This window comes from Centropristis striata, chromosome 1, assembly GCF_030273125.1.
Source record: "Centropristis striata isolate RG_2023a ecotype Rhode Island chromosome 1, C.striata_1.0, whole genome shotgun sequence".
NCBI lineage: Eukaryota > Metazoa > Chordata > Actinopteri > Perciformes > Serranidae > Centropristis > Centropristis striata.
In genome coordinates, this window is record NC_081517.1 from 487,152 (window position 1) to 504,720 (window position 17,569).

At 46.0% G+C, this 17,569-nt stretch overlaps 3 protein-coding genes across 3 annotated transcripts; 2 read left to right on the forward strand and 1 right to left on the reverse strand.

The window, feature by feature from the left end:
- Positions 1–896: 896 nt before the first annotated feature.
- LOC131959939 (claudin-9-like) lies at positions 897–1,565 on the reverse strand. The gene has a single exon (XM_059325187.1). The coding sequence runs from the start codon at positions 1,560–1,562 to the stop codon at positions 897–899; it is 666 nt and encodes a 221-aa protein (XP_059181170.1). The 5' UTR covers positions 1,563–1,565.
- Positions 1,566–4,854: 3,289 nt separating this feature from the next.
- On the forward strand, positions 4,855–5,894 carry LOC131991953 (GTPase IMAP family member 7-like). Its single transcript, XM_059357295.1, has 2 exons — positions 4,855–4,990; positions 5,107–5,894. Exons 1-2 carry the CDS (start codon positions 4,972–4,974, stop codon positions 5,892–5,894), a joined length of 807 nt encoding a protein of 268 aa, XP_059213278.1. The 5' UTR covers positions 4,855–4,971.
- An 8,340-nt stretch (positions 5,895–14,234) lies between these two features.
- LOC131968422 (GTPase IMAP family member 4-like) lies at positions 14,235–15,573 on the forward strand. The gene is made up of 2 exons (XM_059329302.1): positions 14,235–14,394; positions 14,489–15,573. The coding sequence occupies exons 1-2, from the start codon at positions 14,370–14,372 to the stop codon at positions 15,325–15,327; spliced, it is 864 nt and encodes a 287-aa protein (XP_059185285.1). The 5' UTR covers positions 14,235–14,369; the 3' UTR covers positions 15,328–15,573.
- Positions 15,574–17,569: the final 1,996 nt, after the last annotated feature.

Genomic DNA, 17,569 nt, shown 5'->3' on the forward strand with positions numbered 1-17,569 from the left:
TTTGAATAAACTGTTGGTTTTGTTGTATGGTTACGTTACTAAACAATGCTAAACAAACAAACAAACACAGAACTTTCACTTTAGTTTCACTCCCGTGTGCGATGGAAAGTCATCGTTGAGTTAATGGAGTTTAATGTTTCCGTTTTCTTCCATGTTTACGTTACGTGACATTACACAACGTCTTTTCCTAAACTTAACCAAGTACTTTTGTTGCCTTATCCAGGTAGTTTTGGTGCCTAAAACATCTCCAAATTGTGTTTTAAAACTGTGATTGTGCTAACATTTCACATATCAAAAGCCATAAAACGGGACTTTAAATGACATTCAATGAGCTTAAATGCGTAGACGTGGCAGACGTAATGTCTAATGGAGTGGTTTGCTGTTTGTACGGTTTCCCATGAGATGGTGTTGGACCTTGAGATGGTGTTGGACCTTGAGATGGTGTTGGACCTTGGGATGGCGTTGGACCTTGAGATGGTGTTGGACCTTGAGATGGTGTTGGACCTTGGGATGGTGTTGGACCGTGAGATGGTGTTGGACCTTGAGATGGTGTTGGACCTTGGGATGGCGTTGGACCGTGAGATGGTGTTGGACCTTGAGATGGTGTTGGACCTTGAGATGGTATTGGACCGTGAGATGGTGTTGGACCTTGAGATGGTGTTGGACCTTGGGATGGCGTTGGACCGTGAGATGGTGTTGGACCTTGAGATGGTGTTGGACCTTGAGATGGTGTTGGACCTTGAGATGGCGTTGGACCGTGAGATGGTGTTGGACCTTGAGATGGTGTTGGACCTTGAGATCGTGTTGGACCTTGAGATGGTGTTGGACCTTGTAGTTCCCAGTAACCTGTCTGACGGGGTCGTGACCTCTGTGTTTGTTTGTACAATAAAACCATCTCATACGAAAGATTTCTCCTGTTTCGCCTCTCCGGCGGCGCCTGGATGTGGGTTGTCCTTCGCTGCTCCTCCCAGAACAGGCATGGTTCTCCCTCCTGCTGGGGAGGAGCCCAGGTGGAGCAGGGAGCCCCCCACCAGGAGCATCAGGCTGGCTCCCCAGCCCAGGTACAGCGCCGGCCCCAGCTCTCTCTTTAAAGGCGCTGCAACGTTCGGATCGTAGAAGTCTCTGATGATGGCGTGGGCGGTCCAGCAGATGGGGATCAGGTAGGCGAAGCCCGCCACCAGGAAGAGCAGCGCCGCGATCCTGGCCAGCCGAGCCTTGGACGCCTGGTTGCCGTCGCCCATGCAGTGAGTGCACTTGGCCCCGGCCACCCCGAGCATGAGGGCCAGCAGGCAGAGCAGCAGGGAGAGCACGGTGAGGCCCCGGGCGGCCTGGGCCGACCGCGGCAGGGCCAGCGTGGAGTCGTACGTCTTGCACTGGATGTGTCCGGTGGTCTGAGACAGGCAGTTCATCCACAGCCCCTCCCACAGCATCTGGGCGATCACCAGCTCTCCGCCCACGAAGGCGGACACTCGCCACAGAGGAGCAGCACACACCAGGGCGCCGCAGACCCAACCCACCACCGCCAGCACCAAGCCCAGCAGCTGCAGCCCCGTGGACGCCATGGCCACTGGAGGAACTTCAGAGAAAATCTCCTGAGAACAATCTGAGTCCAAATCTGTTCTTGTCCTTCTCACCAGGAGCTAACTAGGACTCAGAGGATGGAAGTCAATGCTTCCCACAGTAAAATCATTCAGTAAGATGTCCGATGGTCCACTTATTCTTCTCAGTATCCTCTCTTGTTTATCTGTTAAGATGACAGAGTTTTCAACCATTTTACTTGATAGAACCACATTTTGAATTGTAGCATACTCATAGATTAGCGCTGATAGCATGACAGTTTGTCAGTACAAAATAATGCAATGTAACATTAAAGTCCATAAGAAGAAGAGCTTTCAAGGGACACCCCAAAATCATAAATAAATATTATTTTCTCTAACCTGGAGTGCTATTCATCAATCTAGATTATTTTGGTGTGAGAGATGTCTGCTTTCTCTCAGTATAATGGAACTAGATGGCTCTCGGCTTGTGGGGCAAAAAGCACCAAAAATCACATTTAAAAAACTCAACAGGAATGTCTCTTCTCCAAAAATCATGAAAAATCTAGTTGCTCAGAAATGTTTTGACTAAGTAGGTTATGATTTCTGGAAAGAGACACTAAAACAAACTATATTGATAAATAGCACTACATGGAAGAGAATTGATATTTATTTTTCATTTGATTAAACTTAATCCATCTTTTTTTTGGCTCGAGCAATTCTCCACTCGTCTTACCAGACTTGCTCGAGTTCCTTCTTAATAAATGAAACGTACCTTTCAGTCACTCGTCAAGACGACTTGTTGAAGATCTTCGTGGCGTCTTGGCGCTGCAGTCGTGTGATGTGAGTATTTGGTGTCTTTCTTCTGTTATGACTGAGCAGCTTGTGTCTCTGGATCTCATACACAGAGGTGTGGGAGGGCAGCAGTGTGTAATACTGCATACTAAATACACACACACACAGCTAGTTATGCAGAAAATGACAGCACAAGGACACTTTGTTACAGGCCTTGTTGATTGCTACCATGTTGTCATTTCTTGGAGCTGGAGCGGCCTTGTTGAGGCCATGGAGCCTGATGCATTGGTAAAACCTGACAACATGAAGAAACCTCGACGTCAAATCAGAGTCCAGAACTGATAAAAGAATTAGAAATGGCCTTTCAGATTTTTCAGAACTTTTTTTGGTGAAAAAAAATGTTATTAAGGAAACTTGAGTTGTGTAAACAGCATGTAGGTGGGTAAAATAAAAGTTTCTTTATTCAGCCACTAGATGGCGTTAGATACACTCCTACTGTCTCCACACTGGCCTCAGCGTCCTGTCATTCCAGGTACATGGGTGCACGCTCTTCATTATTTGCATTTGCAAGAACAGCAAGGCTGCTGGTGGTTATCTGCCTGGTAAGATGTCTGACAGGAAGAAGCTAGCAGCAGAGTTTGGAAAGTGCACTTGGCTTTGACCGTGCAGGCTGACTGGTCTAGCTTGTTGGCTTTTTCTCTGTAAAAAAAAGTTAATGCAGGTTTGAGAAAGCAATATTTCCTTATGTTCTTTTCTCAATCTTGTCAAGCATCCTCCATTTTTTTCTTATAGAACGTGTTTGTCTCATTTATACAGTTTCTCAGTGTGCGACACAGAGCACTGACTACTTCTTTCACTGTGCCATCCTATACGGCTAAAATATCAAGGAAAATGGGCATTTTGACAGAAAAGTTAGTCAAGTCATAATGTGGACTAGATCTTTGGTTTCTGTGGTCAAACATGTGGCCCAAGGCCCAGAACTGGATCACCAAAGGGTCCAATCTGGCTGTTAAAATAATTGATTATTTTCTATAGTGGTAAATGATTTGATGCTTGATTTCTGCTCCTCTGGTGTCTGTCTCTGTGAGTGACGCAGGTCACTATCAAAGGTCAAACCTTGAGTGTAATAAATATCTCTGTGCATTTATATTAAGTCAGACAATATGATTTTGATACAATTATTATGTTTGTGTGTTAATTTTGGTTTAGAAACTTTGACTACATATATTTCATTGTCTGTTTCATATTTTTAGACTTTTAGAATCTATGTGAGACAGTGAAAATCCTTTGGCTCTGTAAGACATGATATCTCTGTAAGACATAACAAGGCAGGAGGTTTTTGTTGAATGTTCTGGAGAAGAAGCCAGGTCAGGATGGCCTTGTCCGGGGCAGCAAGATCGTATGCCCAGCTGGCATGACGTGCCGCTTTGTATTGATTAAAACTGGCGAATCAGCGATCAAGAAGGCGGGACTTCCTGGAGGAAATCGACCAGCATGTTTTGTTAACAAATGTTAGTATTTTAATGTGTTCAGGGAGAGAGACGTGGTTCAGACTTCACCAACTGAAACCCGTCTGTTTGTATCAGGGACATGAGTTTTTGAACCCGGAGAATCTCTGTAAAATGCACATTTTTTGACGTATTGTAATAAAACTATGTTAAACTGAGAACTTGGACGTCTCCAGCTCTTCATTTCCCATCAACGATCTCCGCAGAAAAATGGTGAGGTTTTTACTGTTGGTGACAGATTATCAATTTTCAAGGTTTCCTCATGCAGTTTTTCTAACATGGCCCACTAGATGACATTGCAAGGCTCTTTTAGGCCCCATGTGCTTCACACAGGCTACAGCATCAAGCATCATTTGTAAATGATTTTTCTAAGGCAGGGGATAACTTTACTTGCTTCCTTCATAGCTTCCACTTGAATATGTGGTGATGTCAGCGTTTCTGCACAGGAGTGGAGATGTATGGAAAATTAAAAGGATTTCCAGGTCTTGAAATGTTTTTATACACCATCCTGGGGGTGGGATGCTTTTATTTCAGAGATTTCTCTCTCTGCAGACAGGGATGTTCATTCTTCTGTGATAAAAAAGAGAAAAGTCTTTTGTATTTTAAAGTTCCACCACTAAACAGACTCAATGTGGAGAAACTGAGACATGTTGAAATTGCACTTGTTTTTCTCAAGACATCTCAGGCTGGTCATCATACATTTTGTGAATAGATTATTGTTAACACATTTCAGAATGTAATCTGCTCCTTTACACTTAAAGAAAGGAGACAAACAACATATTAATAGGTTATTATATAATGGTTTTCTGGTCCGACCCACTTAAGATCAAAACGGGCTCTCTGAACTGAGTTTACACCCCTTTCTACAATAGCATAATGCAAATGAGTTATGATGCCAAGTCACCTTGAGGGTGTGTCTAAACTATTAAGAGTAGGGTGCCACCCACCTGAGCATGTTTCCCTCTAAGCTTCATAGAATTTGTAGTTTCATTTCTGGTAAATCACTGAGGCGGAGAGAGAGAGAGAAGGAGTAATAACTATACAGACGTACAGCCATCCTGAAGAAAAGATTAAGATTCTGCTGTTCAAAGTCAGGTCTGACTTGTGTTTCCTGGTTCTTTCTCTACACCAGCATGAGTTCATCAAATGAAGGTGAGTGTCTTTACATGTGTGTTGGCATATAATCGGGTATTTTGCATTTCTTATGTGAGCTGACCCAATAATTCACACAAACGGTTTTACTTTTGTTGTTCATATGTCGTCAACAGGCTCCATCTCTCCAGTTATCACAGAACTGAGGATCGTCCTGCTGGGGAAGACTGGATCAGGAAAGAGTGATACAGGGAACACCATCCTGGGGTGGGAAGCTTTTACCTCAGGGATTTCTCTGTCCTCTGTTACAACCACATGTGAAAAAAAAAACGCACACTTAGACAGAAGAACTGTGAGTGTGGTGGACACCCCCGGTGTGTTTGACACAAAGATGAATGAAGAGCAGTTAAAGAGTGAGATAGAGAAATGCATCATGCTGTCTGCCCCAGGACCACACATATTCCTGCTGGTGATGAGATTGGATGTACGTCTGACAGAAGAGGAGAAGACTTCTTTCAAGTGGATCAAAGACAACTTTGGAGAGGAAGCCTCCAAATACACACTGGTGCTCTTCACTAGGGGAGATGTGCTGAAGGACAAGTCTGTTGAGGCTTGCTTACAGGAAAGTCCTGAGTTCAAAAAGTTCATCAGAGACTGCACATCTGGCTACACTGTGTTTGACAACACACGCAAGGAAAATCACACCCAGGTGGCTAATCTGTTTGAAAAGATAGACAAGATAGTGCAGTTAAATGGTAACCATTACACCAGGATCATGTATGAAGAGGCTCAGAAAAAGATTAAATCAAAGGAATGGTGGAGCAAGTTGGGAGGCTACTTGAAAACTGCAGGGACTCATGTGGCTGCGGGAGTAGCAGTAGCAGCTGCCCCTGTAGTTGCACCAGCTGTCCCTAGAGTTGCTGCTGCTGCTGCTGCTGCTCTAGTGAAGAGGCTACTTCCATAATATCTACTTTAATGTCAATAGCTGGGTGGATTACAAAAGGCCTCAGGAGGGGGGTGTAACCACAAGAAAACATGCACGCTGCAGGTAATCAGATGTTTTTTACAGCAGCAACCGCAGCTTTCCCTGCAGCTCGTGCTTTTGCATTGGCAGAGGAAGTAGCAGCTCCAACCATAGCAGCAGTTTTAGTCGCAGGTGCAGCGGTTGCTAAGGCCACCGGGGCATGGATGAAACCAAAAACAGACAGCTGAGTCATGTCACGATGTACTAATTATTATTGCACTATACCTTGATTGTTTGTTTTTACTCTTCCTGTAAGTCGCTTTGGATAAAAGCGTCTGCTAAATGACTAAATGTAAATGTCAAGACATGAATCCACCTACATGTGTAAAGTCATTCAGTTAACTCCTTTGTCATGCATGAGCCCTAACTCATTTTCTTACTTTTTTGGTCAAGACTTTATTTCTTCATTTCATTATTGTACAATCATACATATTAATCACAGGCCTGGCTCTGAATGATAGTTGACCCTTTAATGATGAATCTTTGAAACGTTGATGCTGTTCACTTTATCCTGAATATCACTTTGTGTGGAGAACACTATTGTAAATTTTTCTGTTTGACTTGTAAGAATAAAAAAATAAATCTAGACATGTGTTTAACACGTGTTGTTGATGCTGTACACTATCATCCTGAAAATTTGTGTGAAGAACAGAATAAAATTTAAGGTTGAATTTAAATATGTGTTTAAGTGTTGTTGATGTTGTACCATAGACTGCATAATAATAGAAATGTAAGGTGCTCATTTTGAACCAGGTGAATTCCAATTTTGTATAGAATAATAAATGAAATGATCTAACACATGGAAAGAATGCAATTTTCAACTGATCGGAAATTAAAATATGGTCATGTTTAGTGTTCGTCAGTGTTCTAATCCAACTCTCTGCAAGAAAGCTTCATGATGGCTCCCTTCAAGAGAACACACTGATCACAGCTGATCCAGGTAGACACACCTACACTCAGCATGTGTGGTATGTCAACATGGGAGAACTGGTCCTGCAGGAACACAGGCATCTCATCCCAAAGGTCACTTCCTCTTTACCTCTCCACCACCAACACGTCATTATAATCCACAGACTAATAATAATTGTTAACTGCTGACAGCACATTGTGTTGAATAAATGCAGAAAATGTTTGAAAAAAAGACACTGTAAAAGTGTATGTAAGTGCATGGAGCATGCATGAAATACAGATAGTGCATCTGTGAATTTGAACTGTGGAGATCATGTTTTCAGTGTCACAACCTCCGGCTGTGACCTTTATGTTGCATGCATTACTGCTGGGGGGCATGGTCACTGCAGCTCCAGCCTACACACCTGCAACACATCTCATCAGTCCTGCACTCCGGTTCCTCATTCCACAATCAACTCACCTATAAAAGACCAGACCAGCCTTCCAGTCCCCGCCGGATCGTCGCATCAGTTTGTATGAGACTCACCAGCAACTTAGAAGTTTACTCTGCTTTTTGCCTGTACCTAAACCTTGTTTTCTCTGCCTTGCACCGTCTTGCTCCAGCCTGCACCCAGTCCAGCCCACCAGCCAGCCGAGAGCTCTGGATCCGAACCCGCATCAGAATTCCCAGCAACACCCTCACGACCCGTTTATCTGTGTGAAAACTCTAAATAAAACGAAGGTTTACGTATGTAAACACGGTTTTATGAATGAAGTGAACCTGTAACCATGTGACTACAACCCTCGGGTAGGAGGCATTATACCAAATTAATCGCAGCTGTGGGTGCGCTGTCAATCACTACACCTGTGTATATATATGAGGCGCACCCAAGCACTCTCCCTCTTTCTATCGACTGGGAAGGATGCCTACCTTCATCGCCGAGTGACCTCGGATGGTTACAGGTTCACTTCATTCATAAAACCGTGTTTACATACGTAAACCTTCGTTTTATTTCATTTCAGTGAACCTGTAACCATGTGACAACTGAATACCAAATCAGTCACGAGGAGAGGGATGTGGCACCACCTGCAGGTTAAATACAGGACATTATGTGCACAGAGGTCATTCAGATGACATCTCAGGAAATACATTGAACACAATCAACTGGGTTCAAGCTTTTTATTATCATGATTGAATAAAGCATGGTAAACAAAAAATCCGTCTCTCTGGAAAATGGTGTTAACAGAAACACATGACCCAATATCACTCAATCGTACATAAGAGAGGGAAGTGACCTTATAAACAAAAACAGCAACAAATTTAATTATGTGCTGCAACCCCGAGAACAGATGAGGGGATAACAAAAGAAGCCAGGTTAAGACGGTAAAACCGGGCGAATGTCAATGAGGAAGACCAGCCAGCTGCAGCTAACACCTCTTCCAAGGGTGCACCCCTTAACATAGCCCATGTAGTGGCAATTCCCCTAGTGGAGTGCGCCACGAGTCTTGAAGGGGGATCCACCCCGGCATGCTCATACGCAAGGGCTATGAGATCCACTATCCAATGGGCCAGACGTTGTTTTGTAACAGCCTTGCCCAATGTGGTCCCTCCATAAGACACAAACAGGCTGTCTGAAGCACGGTAGGACTTTGTGCGGTCAACATAGAACCTGAGGGCCCTCACCGGGCACAAGTTGTGAAGCCTCTCAGCTTCTGAGGAGGTATGTGGTGGTGGATGGAAGGCCTCAAGAACCAGAGGCCTGGATACAAAATTTTTAGGCAAAACCTTAGGCTGAAAAGCTGGATTTGGCAAAAGCTGGACCATATTGTCCCCAAACCTGAGACATGCCACGCCTACGGAGAGGGCATTCAGCTCACTCACCCGTTTGGCCGAGGCAAGTGCCAAAAGAAAACCAGTCTTCCAACTTAGAAGACGAAGGTCAGTGCCCGACAGTGACTCAAAAGGGGGAAAGCAAAGAGCCCCAAGGACCACCTGGAGATCCCATGGGGGTAGCAGAAGTTTCCAGGGTGGACGTCTCCGTCTCACCCCTCGCAAGAACTGTGAAGCCAGGGGATGCGCACCTGGGGAAAAACCATCACACTTATCATGCACAGTTGAGACTGCAGCAAGATAACCCCTGATGGTAGATTCAGCCCGACCCAGCACAAAAAGGTGCTGGAGGAAGGAGAGGATGACCGAGATGTGACAAGTCAAGGGGTCCTTGTTATTTGCACGGCACCAGTCCGTAAACACTCTCCACTTACTCATATACTGCAGTTGAGTGGAGGGGGCCCGCGAGGCTTGCAAAGTCTCCACGACCCCTACCTCCAAGGGATGTCAGATGCTGCCGTTCAAGGGCCATACATGAAGGTTCAGAACCAGGGGATTTGTGTGCCATATCTTGCCCTGCACCTGGGATAACAGGTCCAGTCTGACCGGGAGACGCCATGGGCAACCGTCCAGCATCTCGCAGATGCTCGTCATCCACGGTCTCTGTGGCCAGTCGGGTGCCACCAAGAGCACCTGGGCATGCGAACACCTGACCCTCCTGAGGAAAGCCGGCAGGAGAGGGAGTGGCGGGAATGCACAGAGCTTCACCTGAGGCCATGACAGGCTCATTGCATCTGTTCCCAGGGGTCCTGGAGGCCCGTGCATTGATGACCACAGAGGACAGTGGGTGTTCTCTGATGTGGCAAAAAGGTCCACCAGTGCCCGACCAAAGCGACACCAAATTTGGTCCACTATCTGTGGGTGCAGTCTCCACTCGCCAGGGTGAGGACCTCTCCGTGACAGCAGATCCGCCGCCACATTCTGAGGTCCTGGAAGATAAAAGGCTCTCAGGAACACCTTCATGGGCTGAGTCCACAGGAGCAGCTGACGCACCCTTGCATGTAGGGATGGCAACTTCAACCCGCCTTGACGGTTGATGTAAGCCACCACCGATGTGCTGTCTGTTCGAACCAGAACCTGTCTCCCCTGTGCCACCGGGAGGAAGTGTCTCAGGGCCAAGCGAACAGCTTCCATCTCCAGGTGGTTTATATGCCACCCCTGCTGCGCTGTGCCCCAGTGCCCCCGAGCAGTCCTGCCCTCCCAGACTGTGCCCCAGCCTGATAGGGAGGCATCGGTCGTTATGGTGACCCTGCTGCCATCTTGGCCCAAGGGAACACCATCTCGGACAGCCTGTGACCGGCTCCACCACCTGAGGACTTTGATGCCTTCCTTCGACAGGGTAAGCATCCTCCCCTTGTCTCTGGGTAGACACACATCCTGGTGTACAAACTCCATGCACTTGGTGAAAGTTTGAGGTGAAAGGGACAGACCAAAGGGAAGGACTCTGTACTCGAAGGCCCTGTCTCGAAAGGAAAACCTGAGGAACTTCCTGTGGTCCCGACTGATGGGAATGTGAAAATAGGCGTCGCGAAGGTCCACTGTTGTGAACCAATCGCCCAACCTTATGGCCTGAAACAATGCTCTCAACCTGAGCATCCTGAAGGGAAGCACTTTCAGATGTTTGTTTAGTTGCCTCAGATCTAGAATGGGGCGGAACCCCCCGGTCCGCTTTGGGACAAGGAAGTAAGGGGAATAATACCCCTGTCTTGCTCCGTCTGGAGACAGAGGCTGTATCGCACCCTTCCCCAATAAGGCGGAGATCTCGTCAGCCAGAATAGCAGATCGAGTTGCTTCCTTCATTGGGGTTTCCAAAATCCCACAAAAGCGAGGGGGATGGACCCTGAACTGCAGACGGTACCCGAACTCCAGAGTATTCATCACCCATGGACAGGAGGTGCACTGGCGCCAAGCGTTTAGCTGGGTGATGGAAAAAGCCAGCGCCAGTGGATGCGCACCGTCAGGAGCGCTGGCGGGGCTCTGCTGCCCTATAATCAGCACGTCTGCGTCTTTGCTGGACCTGCACCTGATGCCGAGGAATCCCCTGCTGCACCTGTCCGAAACCCCGTGAGGAGCCCTGCTCCATGGGACGAGTCCGCTGGGGGTTTCTATGCCTCTTCAGAGGACCCTGAGCAACAGCTCTAGATGGCCCAGGCCTAGACTGCCCAGGCCATTGAATGGACTGCGTGCGCAGCCTGACCTTCTGGGCCTCATCCAACGCAGCCTCTGCTGTCGGCCCGAACACGTCTCCAGGGGTAATAGCAGCCTCTAGGACAGCAGCCCTATCACCATCAGATAATCCTGACTGGCTCAACCACACATGCCGCCGGGCCATGGTCAATTGCGCCATGGAGTTACCAAGAACCCTGGCTTGGGAGCTAGCGCCCTGGATCACAGTGTCCACCACCTTGATCATTTCCGGCAGGTGATCAGCTGAGCCTTTGGACTCCAGGTCCCGAATCAGGCTCTCCAAATAAACCAGCAAAAGAGCATTGGTGTTGGGGTGTCCCGGTGGCTCACACCGGTAGAGCGCTAACCATGTATGCCGTGTGCTGCGGCGGAGCCGGGTTCGAATCCGGCCTGAGCTCCCTTTGCCGCATGTCTTCCCCTCTATCACCCCCTTTCTATCTCTCACTATCAATAAAGCAACAAAATGCCAAAAAAATAATCTTTAAAAAAAAGAGCATTGGTGTTTGCCAGCCGTGACGCCATGGCTACAGACTGGTAAGCCTTAGCGACTAATCCATCAGTCGTGCGGCACTTCTTATTGGGGTGGCGCACAGCTCTACTGCTCGTAGGCGGAGCCCCTGCCAACAATGCAAAGGTCTTGCCCACCTTCGACACCCCATCCAGCACCCTCCAGGATGCTAAGTGCAGAGCGGGCTGCAGTCACCTCTTTTGGGTGAGCCCAAGATTTCTGCAAACGTGCAACAAAATCAGGATACAATGGCAACAGGGCCTGTCTCTGGCTCCCGGGATCCCGGTCCAGTGCAGAGGCCTTTGGAGGTGACGACGGGGGAGGAAGCCCAGCAGCTGCTGCTGCCCGTGTGAGCAGAGATCCAATAGAAAAATCACTGGACTCAGGACAAACCTTGTCCATTTGGGAGTTGGTGTCAAACTCCTCATCACTATAGACATCTAGCTGCCCAACGGAGCCACAGCCAGAGCTAGTGGTCTTATCCAAGTTATTTGAGGCAGAGAGAGACATAGCATCAGGATGGGGAGGCACCGCCATAGGGGTGTCGTGTGGTAGATCAATGAGGCGGTGCTGATTTGCAGCCATACATTCGATGGTCTTACGCATTTTCCACCCTTGGATCGTTTAAGCGGTCTGGCTCGGTCCACTTCCGCTTCTTACTGGCCTTCTTCCCGCCAGCTGGAGCATCTGAACTCCGTGGAACTGGCTCTTGGCCAGGTGTCATGCCATCATCAGGACCACTGCAGTCCTTGTCGCCATCCAGAGACGCCATCCTTTTCAGGTAGGGAAAATGTGGCGGTCACACCAGATCTGGAAGGTTTAATACAACAAACATGGAACAATATATTCCAAATTAGAGAAAAACCAGTGAGTCCAAGCATGAACAAATTGTGCTAAGCCAATTTATCCTATTGTTTTCCATAGAAAAAAAAAAAACAAAAACTAAATTTTACATTCCAGATAATTGTCAGCCTGGGTGCAATACCACTCCAGAACACCTGCGGCGCACCAGCCGGAGGGACCTCAAAACTTGCTCAGCAAACCAGATTAATTGCGGAGCTGAATGTAATACCACCCCAGAACGAAGGGTGGCGAGAGCTCACCAACAGCAGGTGAGCCCAGTAAATACTCACCAAGCCAGCGAGCGAGTCTGCACAAGACGCCAAACACACGGTGCGGCAGCGTGTCTCTGACAAACTCTTCTCTCTGTAATAAACAGACAAAATTCACGGCACGCCAAAGGGGGGCCAAATGCAAGGCAGCCCAACAATCGGCACGAACGCCGTGAGGAATCAGTGAATTGTGAATACTCACACACAGGTATAAGCCTTACCGACCAGGAGGATAGAAAGAGGGAGAGTGCTTGGGTGCGCCTCATATATATACACAGGTGTAGTGATTGACGGCGCACCCACAGCTGCGATTAATTTGGTATAATGCCTCCTACCCGAGGGTTGTAGTCACATGGTTACAGGTTCACTGAAATGAAATAAAACCACCCATATCTCTCTGATCTCTGGTCTGCGTTTGAGTTCTGGTCACCGGTCCTGACATTCAGGTCACTTTGTCTGTTTGCCAGCAGGATTACTTAAAGACTGTTGGCCCAGCTTTTATGAAACCTGGTGGAAGGATGGAGGATGGGCCATGGATGAACCCATTACACTTTGAAGTGCATACAATTCACAGGGTGGACACATTCATCTTTTTTTACTTTTGTTAACACTGGGACCTTTATGATGCATTCATGTGGTTTCAGAAAAAATGGGAAAACTTAGTTTCTAATTTGGAACAACAACTTGGAAAGTTGTCTCACCTGATCAGTTTCCTTTGCTCTTCATTGTATCACAACTACTGGAAACACTCTGAGCAATGAAAATGCAACACGTCTTCATGTTGCGTTCAGGTTTCAACAATACAACTTAATGAACATGAAGCTGTTCACTCTTATCTTTAGCTGAACATGACCCCAGCCTCCGCCTCAACTCATCATGTGTGCTGTTATCATCTAGCCGCAGATACAGGACCCTGGCCTGTAAACACACTCACCACAGCAGAAGTTTAGTATCTTCTGCTGTATCAGCTCTAAACTAAGCACCCCGGTAACCACCAGAGGGGGTCTTATGCCTGAGGGTTAAATGTGATAAATGTGCTGGACTAAGTGTATATTTTTGTTGCGTCGTGTTGTCTGTATGTATCCTGTGTCTGTGTGTGTGTCTGAAGGACATGTACAGGCTGTGTAAACACATTTCCTGATAAGGACAATAAAATATCTATCTATCTATCTGATGTGTGGGTTTTTTAAGATTTCTATATTCTACCTTTTTCTGTTTTTTTTCTCATTTAGATTCTATTAATGTCTTTGTCTCATATATTTGTTTCTTTTCTCTGTGTGCATTGTGCAAGTTGCATTTTATTTTGCAATCCTGTCTTGCATGATGCCAATAAAGAGGACTCTTGAACCTTCATTATCAATGACATTATTAATCAGTACAAGTTATTCATCAACTATATCAGTGGTTTCTTCTTCATGGGTTATGATGCCACGTCTCCTTTAAAAGCGTGCTAAGCTGACTATGATGTCACCAGCTTTAGCATGCCAAAGGCTCGATGTGCAGTAGAATCTAAACTGTTGAATAATGTTTGGAACTCCATGTTACCCCCAGAGAGAGAGAGAGAGAGAGAGAGAGAGAGAGAGAGAGAGGGAGAGAGAGAGAGAGAGAGAGAGAGAGAGAGAGAGAGAGAGAGAGAGAGAGGGAGAGAGAGAGAGAGAGAGAGAGAGAGAGAGTTTCATGAGTTTCATTTCTCTGGAAATCACTGAGGGTGGAAAGGAAACAGAGGGAGGGATCAGCAGCCCAGAGGAGTCCAGACACACTGAGATCTGGATGTTTTGTGGTTCAAGACAAGTTTGACTTGTGTCTGTTGGTTTTTCTTTCTCTGCAGCATGATGGGGTTAAGCTCAGCTGAAGGTGAGTGCATGCAGCCTTTTTGTCCTTATATAACGTGAGCTGACCCAAAACCTAGCAACTGAAATGAATTGTCTCCTGGTGTTTCTGCCCACAGACTCTCACGGCTCTCTGGAGGTCAGCCACCTGAGGATGGTCCTGCTGGGGAAGACTGGATCAGGAAAGAGTTCTACAGGAAACACCATCCTGGGACGAAAAGCTTTCACCTCAGAGATGTCTGCCTCCTCTGTGACAGAGACATGTGAGAGACAAACTGGCCACTTTGATGGAAGATCTGTGAGTGTGGTGGACACCCCCGGTGTGTTTGACACGGTGATGAAGGACGAGCAGCTAAAGAGGGAGATAGAGAAATGTCTCCAGCTGTCTGCCCCAGGACCACACATATTCCTGCTGGTGGTCAGACTGGATGTACGCTTCACACAAGAGGAGCAGAAGACTGTCATGTGGATCACAGACAACTTTGGAGAGGAAGCCTCAGAATACACACTGGTGCTCTTCACTAGGGGAGATGAGCTGAAGGACAAGTCTGTTGAGACTTACTTAAAGAAAAGTCCTGAGTTCAAAAAGTTCATCAGAGACTGCACATCTGGCTACATTGTGTTTGACAACACACGCATGGAAAATCGCACTCAGGTGGCTGATCTGTTTGAAATGATAGACAAGAAAGTGGAGTTAAATGGTAACTATTACACCAGGATCATGTTCGAAGAGGCTCAGAAAAAGATGAAATCAAAGGAATGGTGGAGCAAGTGGGGAGGCTTCATGAGAACTGCAGGGACTCAGGTGGCTGTGACAGCAGCAGCAGCAGGAGTAGCTGCAGCTGCTCCTGCTGCTGCTGCTGCTCTAGTGGCAGAGGAAGCTGCAGCTACATCCTTAACATCTACTTTAACGTTTGCAGCTGGGTGGATTACAAAAGGCCTCAGGAGGGGGATGTAACCACAAGAAAACAGCTGAGTCATGTAAAGCCATGAGCCTTTAAGTAAACCTGTAAAGTCCTACCATTGATTGCCTTTTATTGTAATCACAGCTTCCCTGCTTTGAGTGATAAATGAACCTGTTTTTGATAAATCTTCTAAACGTTGATGCTGTTCACTCTTATCCTGAATATCACTTTGTGTGAACACTATTGTACATATTCTGTTTGATTTGTAAGAATAAAAAAACAATGTGATAACTTTAAAAGGTGTCATTTGATGTTGTACCAAGCTTGTATGACGTTCAAGTTCAAGTTCAAGTTTATTTGTATAGCACAATTCAACACAAGGTAATTCAAAGTGCTTTACATACACATTAAAAACAGCAAGACACAATTGAAAACAGTAAAAACAGTCAATTAAAACAGGGAAGATACAGCAGGATAAAAAAAAAAGAGATAAAATAATAAAAAGCACAAGTCAAACATTGTGTAGTTAAAAAGTAAGGGCAGTAGAGTAGAGCAGATAAGTGTGTTTTTAGTCCTGATTTAAAGGAGCTGACCGTTTGGGCAGACCTCAGATCTGCAGGTAGTTTGTTCCACAGGTGAGGAGCAGAATAACTGAAAGCTGCCTCACCCCGCTTAGTGGGGATCTTATTTAATGGGGATCAAACCTCTTAAAGACCCTTTGATGACAAAAAAAAAAAAAGAGAAAACGACCAATCGACACTATCAGACACAGAAGTCTCTGCTGCAGGCTACAGACGTACAGCAGCATCTCAATACATCAGAATATGATGAATATAATAATATGAAAAGTCCATTTCCAGAAGTTCAAGTCAAATACAAAACAATGCATTTTTTTAACTGATCAGAAATTAAAATGCAGGCATGTTTTCTGCTGCACTTGTCGATTATTACATCTAATCAATGGCGGTAGAAGTAAAATTAGTATTTTCCAAAATGTCAAATTATTCCTTTAAGGGCATAAGAAACATTTATAACTTACTACACAAGCCATTATAATGGATGCATAATGTGATACATCACCAGCCTTACTATCATTATTATAACTGATCAGGTTTGTTTTATATGAAAGGTCATAAGGTTTTGTGATTATCATTTTACTTTCTGTAGCACGATGGAAAGAGGTTATAAAGCTGCTATAATGTCTTCATGATGGCTCCATTCAGGAGAACATACTGATCACAGCTGATCCAGGTAACCACACCTACACTCAGCATGTTGATGAGAGAAAATAGAACAACAGCTCAGTTAAAAATAGATTTAAACGTGACAAAGCTAAAACTGGTCTGTCCTGTCAATCACTCCCCACCACTGATACTGTTGTTCTGCTCCACAGACGTCACAAACGGGTCAGATCTTCAATGCAGCTACATTATGCTATGCTAAGTGTTAGCTCTGTTTCTATTACAGAGGGCCATTCTAGCTCTTTATAGCTTCTTGGCACGTAGATGGAGGTTCAAAGTCTAATGGGACTTCACAGTTATATCACTCATAGTGTGTGTGTGTGTGTGTGTGTGTGTGTGTGTGTGTTTACAGTATGTGTTTACTTGGGTGTTTTGTGTTTTCTCTGTTTCTTTATCAAAATTGATTATCATTAAGAGAGACGTATCAATAAAAAGGTTAGGTTTCTGAGTTATGAATGTCAACTGCTTTAGCATGCAAGAAGTCTCATCTGCAGTACAATCTGAATTGTTTTATTGGTCCGAGAGAGAGAGAGAGAGAGAGAGAGAGAGAGAGAGGAGAGGAGAGGAGAGGGAGAGGGAGAGGGAGAGAGAGAGAGACAGAGAGAGAGAGAGAGAGAGAGACAGAGAGAGAGAGACAGGGAGGAGAGAGAGAGAGAGGAGAGACAGAGACAGAGGAGACGGAGAGACGAGAGAGAGAGAGAGAGAGAGAGAGAGAGAGAGACGAGAGAGAGAGAGAGAGAGACTGAAGAGAGAGAGAGAGAGAGAGAGAGAGAGAGGGAGAGAGAGAGAGAGGAGAGGGAGAGAGAGAGAGACAGAGAGGAGAGAGAGAGAGAGAGAGAGAGAGAGAGAGAGAGAGAGAGGAGAAGAGAGAGAGAGAGAGAGAGGGGAGAGAGAGAGAGAGCAGTTTCCATGAGTTTCATTTCTCTGTAAATCACTGAGGGTGAAAAAGGAAACAGAGGGAGGGGATCAGCAGCCCAGAGGAGTCCAGACCACACTGAGATCTGGATGTTTTGTGGGTTCACAACAAGTTTGACTTGTGTCTGTTGGTTTTTCT

Coding starts and splice junctions, on each gene's coding strand:
- LOC131968422 (XM_059329302.1), top strand. CDS start 14,370: ATGATGGGGTTAAGCTCAGCTGAAG. Junction 14,395..14,488: donor GGGGTTAAGCTCAGCTGAAG/GTGAGTGCATGC, acceptor TTCTGCCCACAG/ACTCTCACGGCTCTCTGGAG.
- LOC131959939 (XM_059325187.1), bottom strand. CDS start 1,562: ATGGCGTCCACGGGGCTGCAGCTGCTGGGCTTGGTGCTGGCGGTGGTG.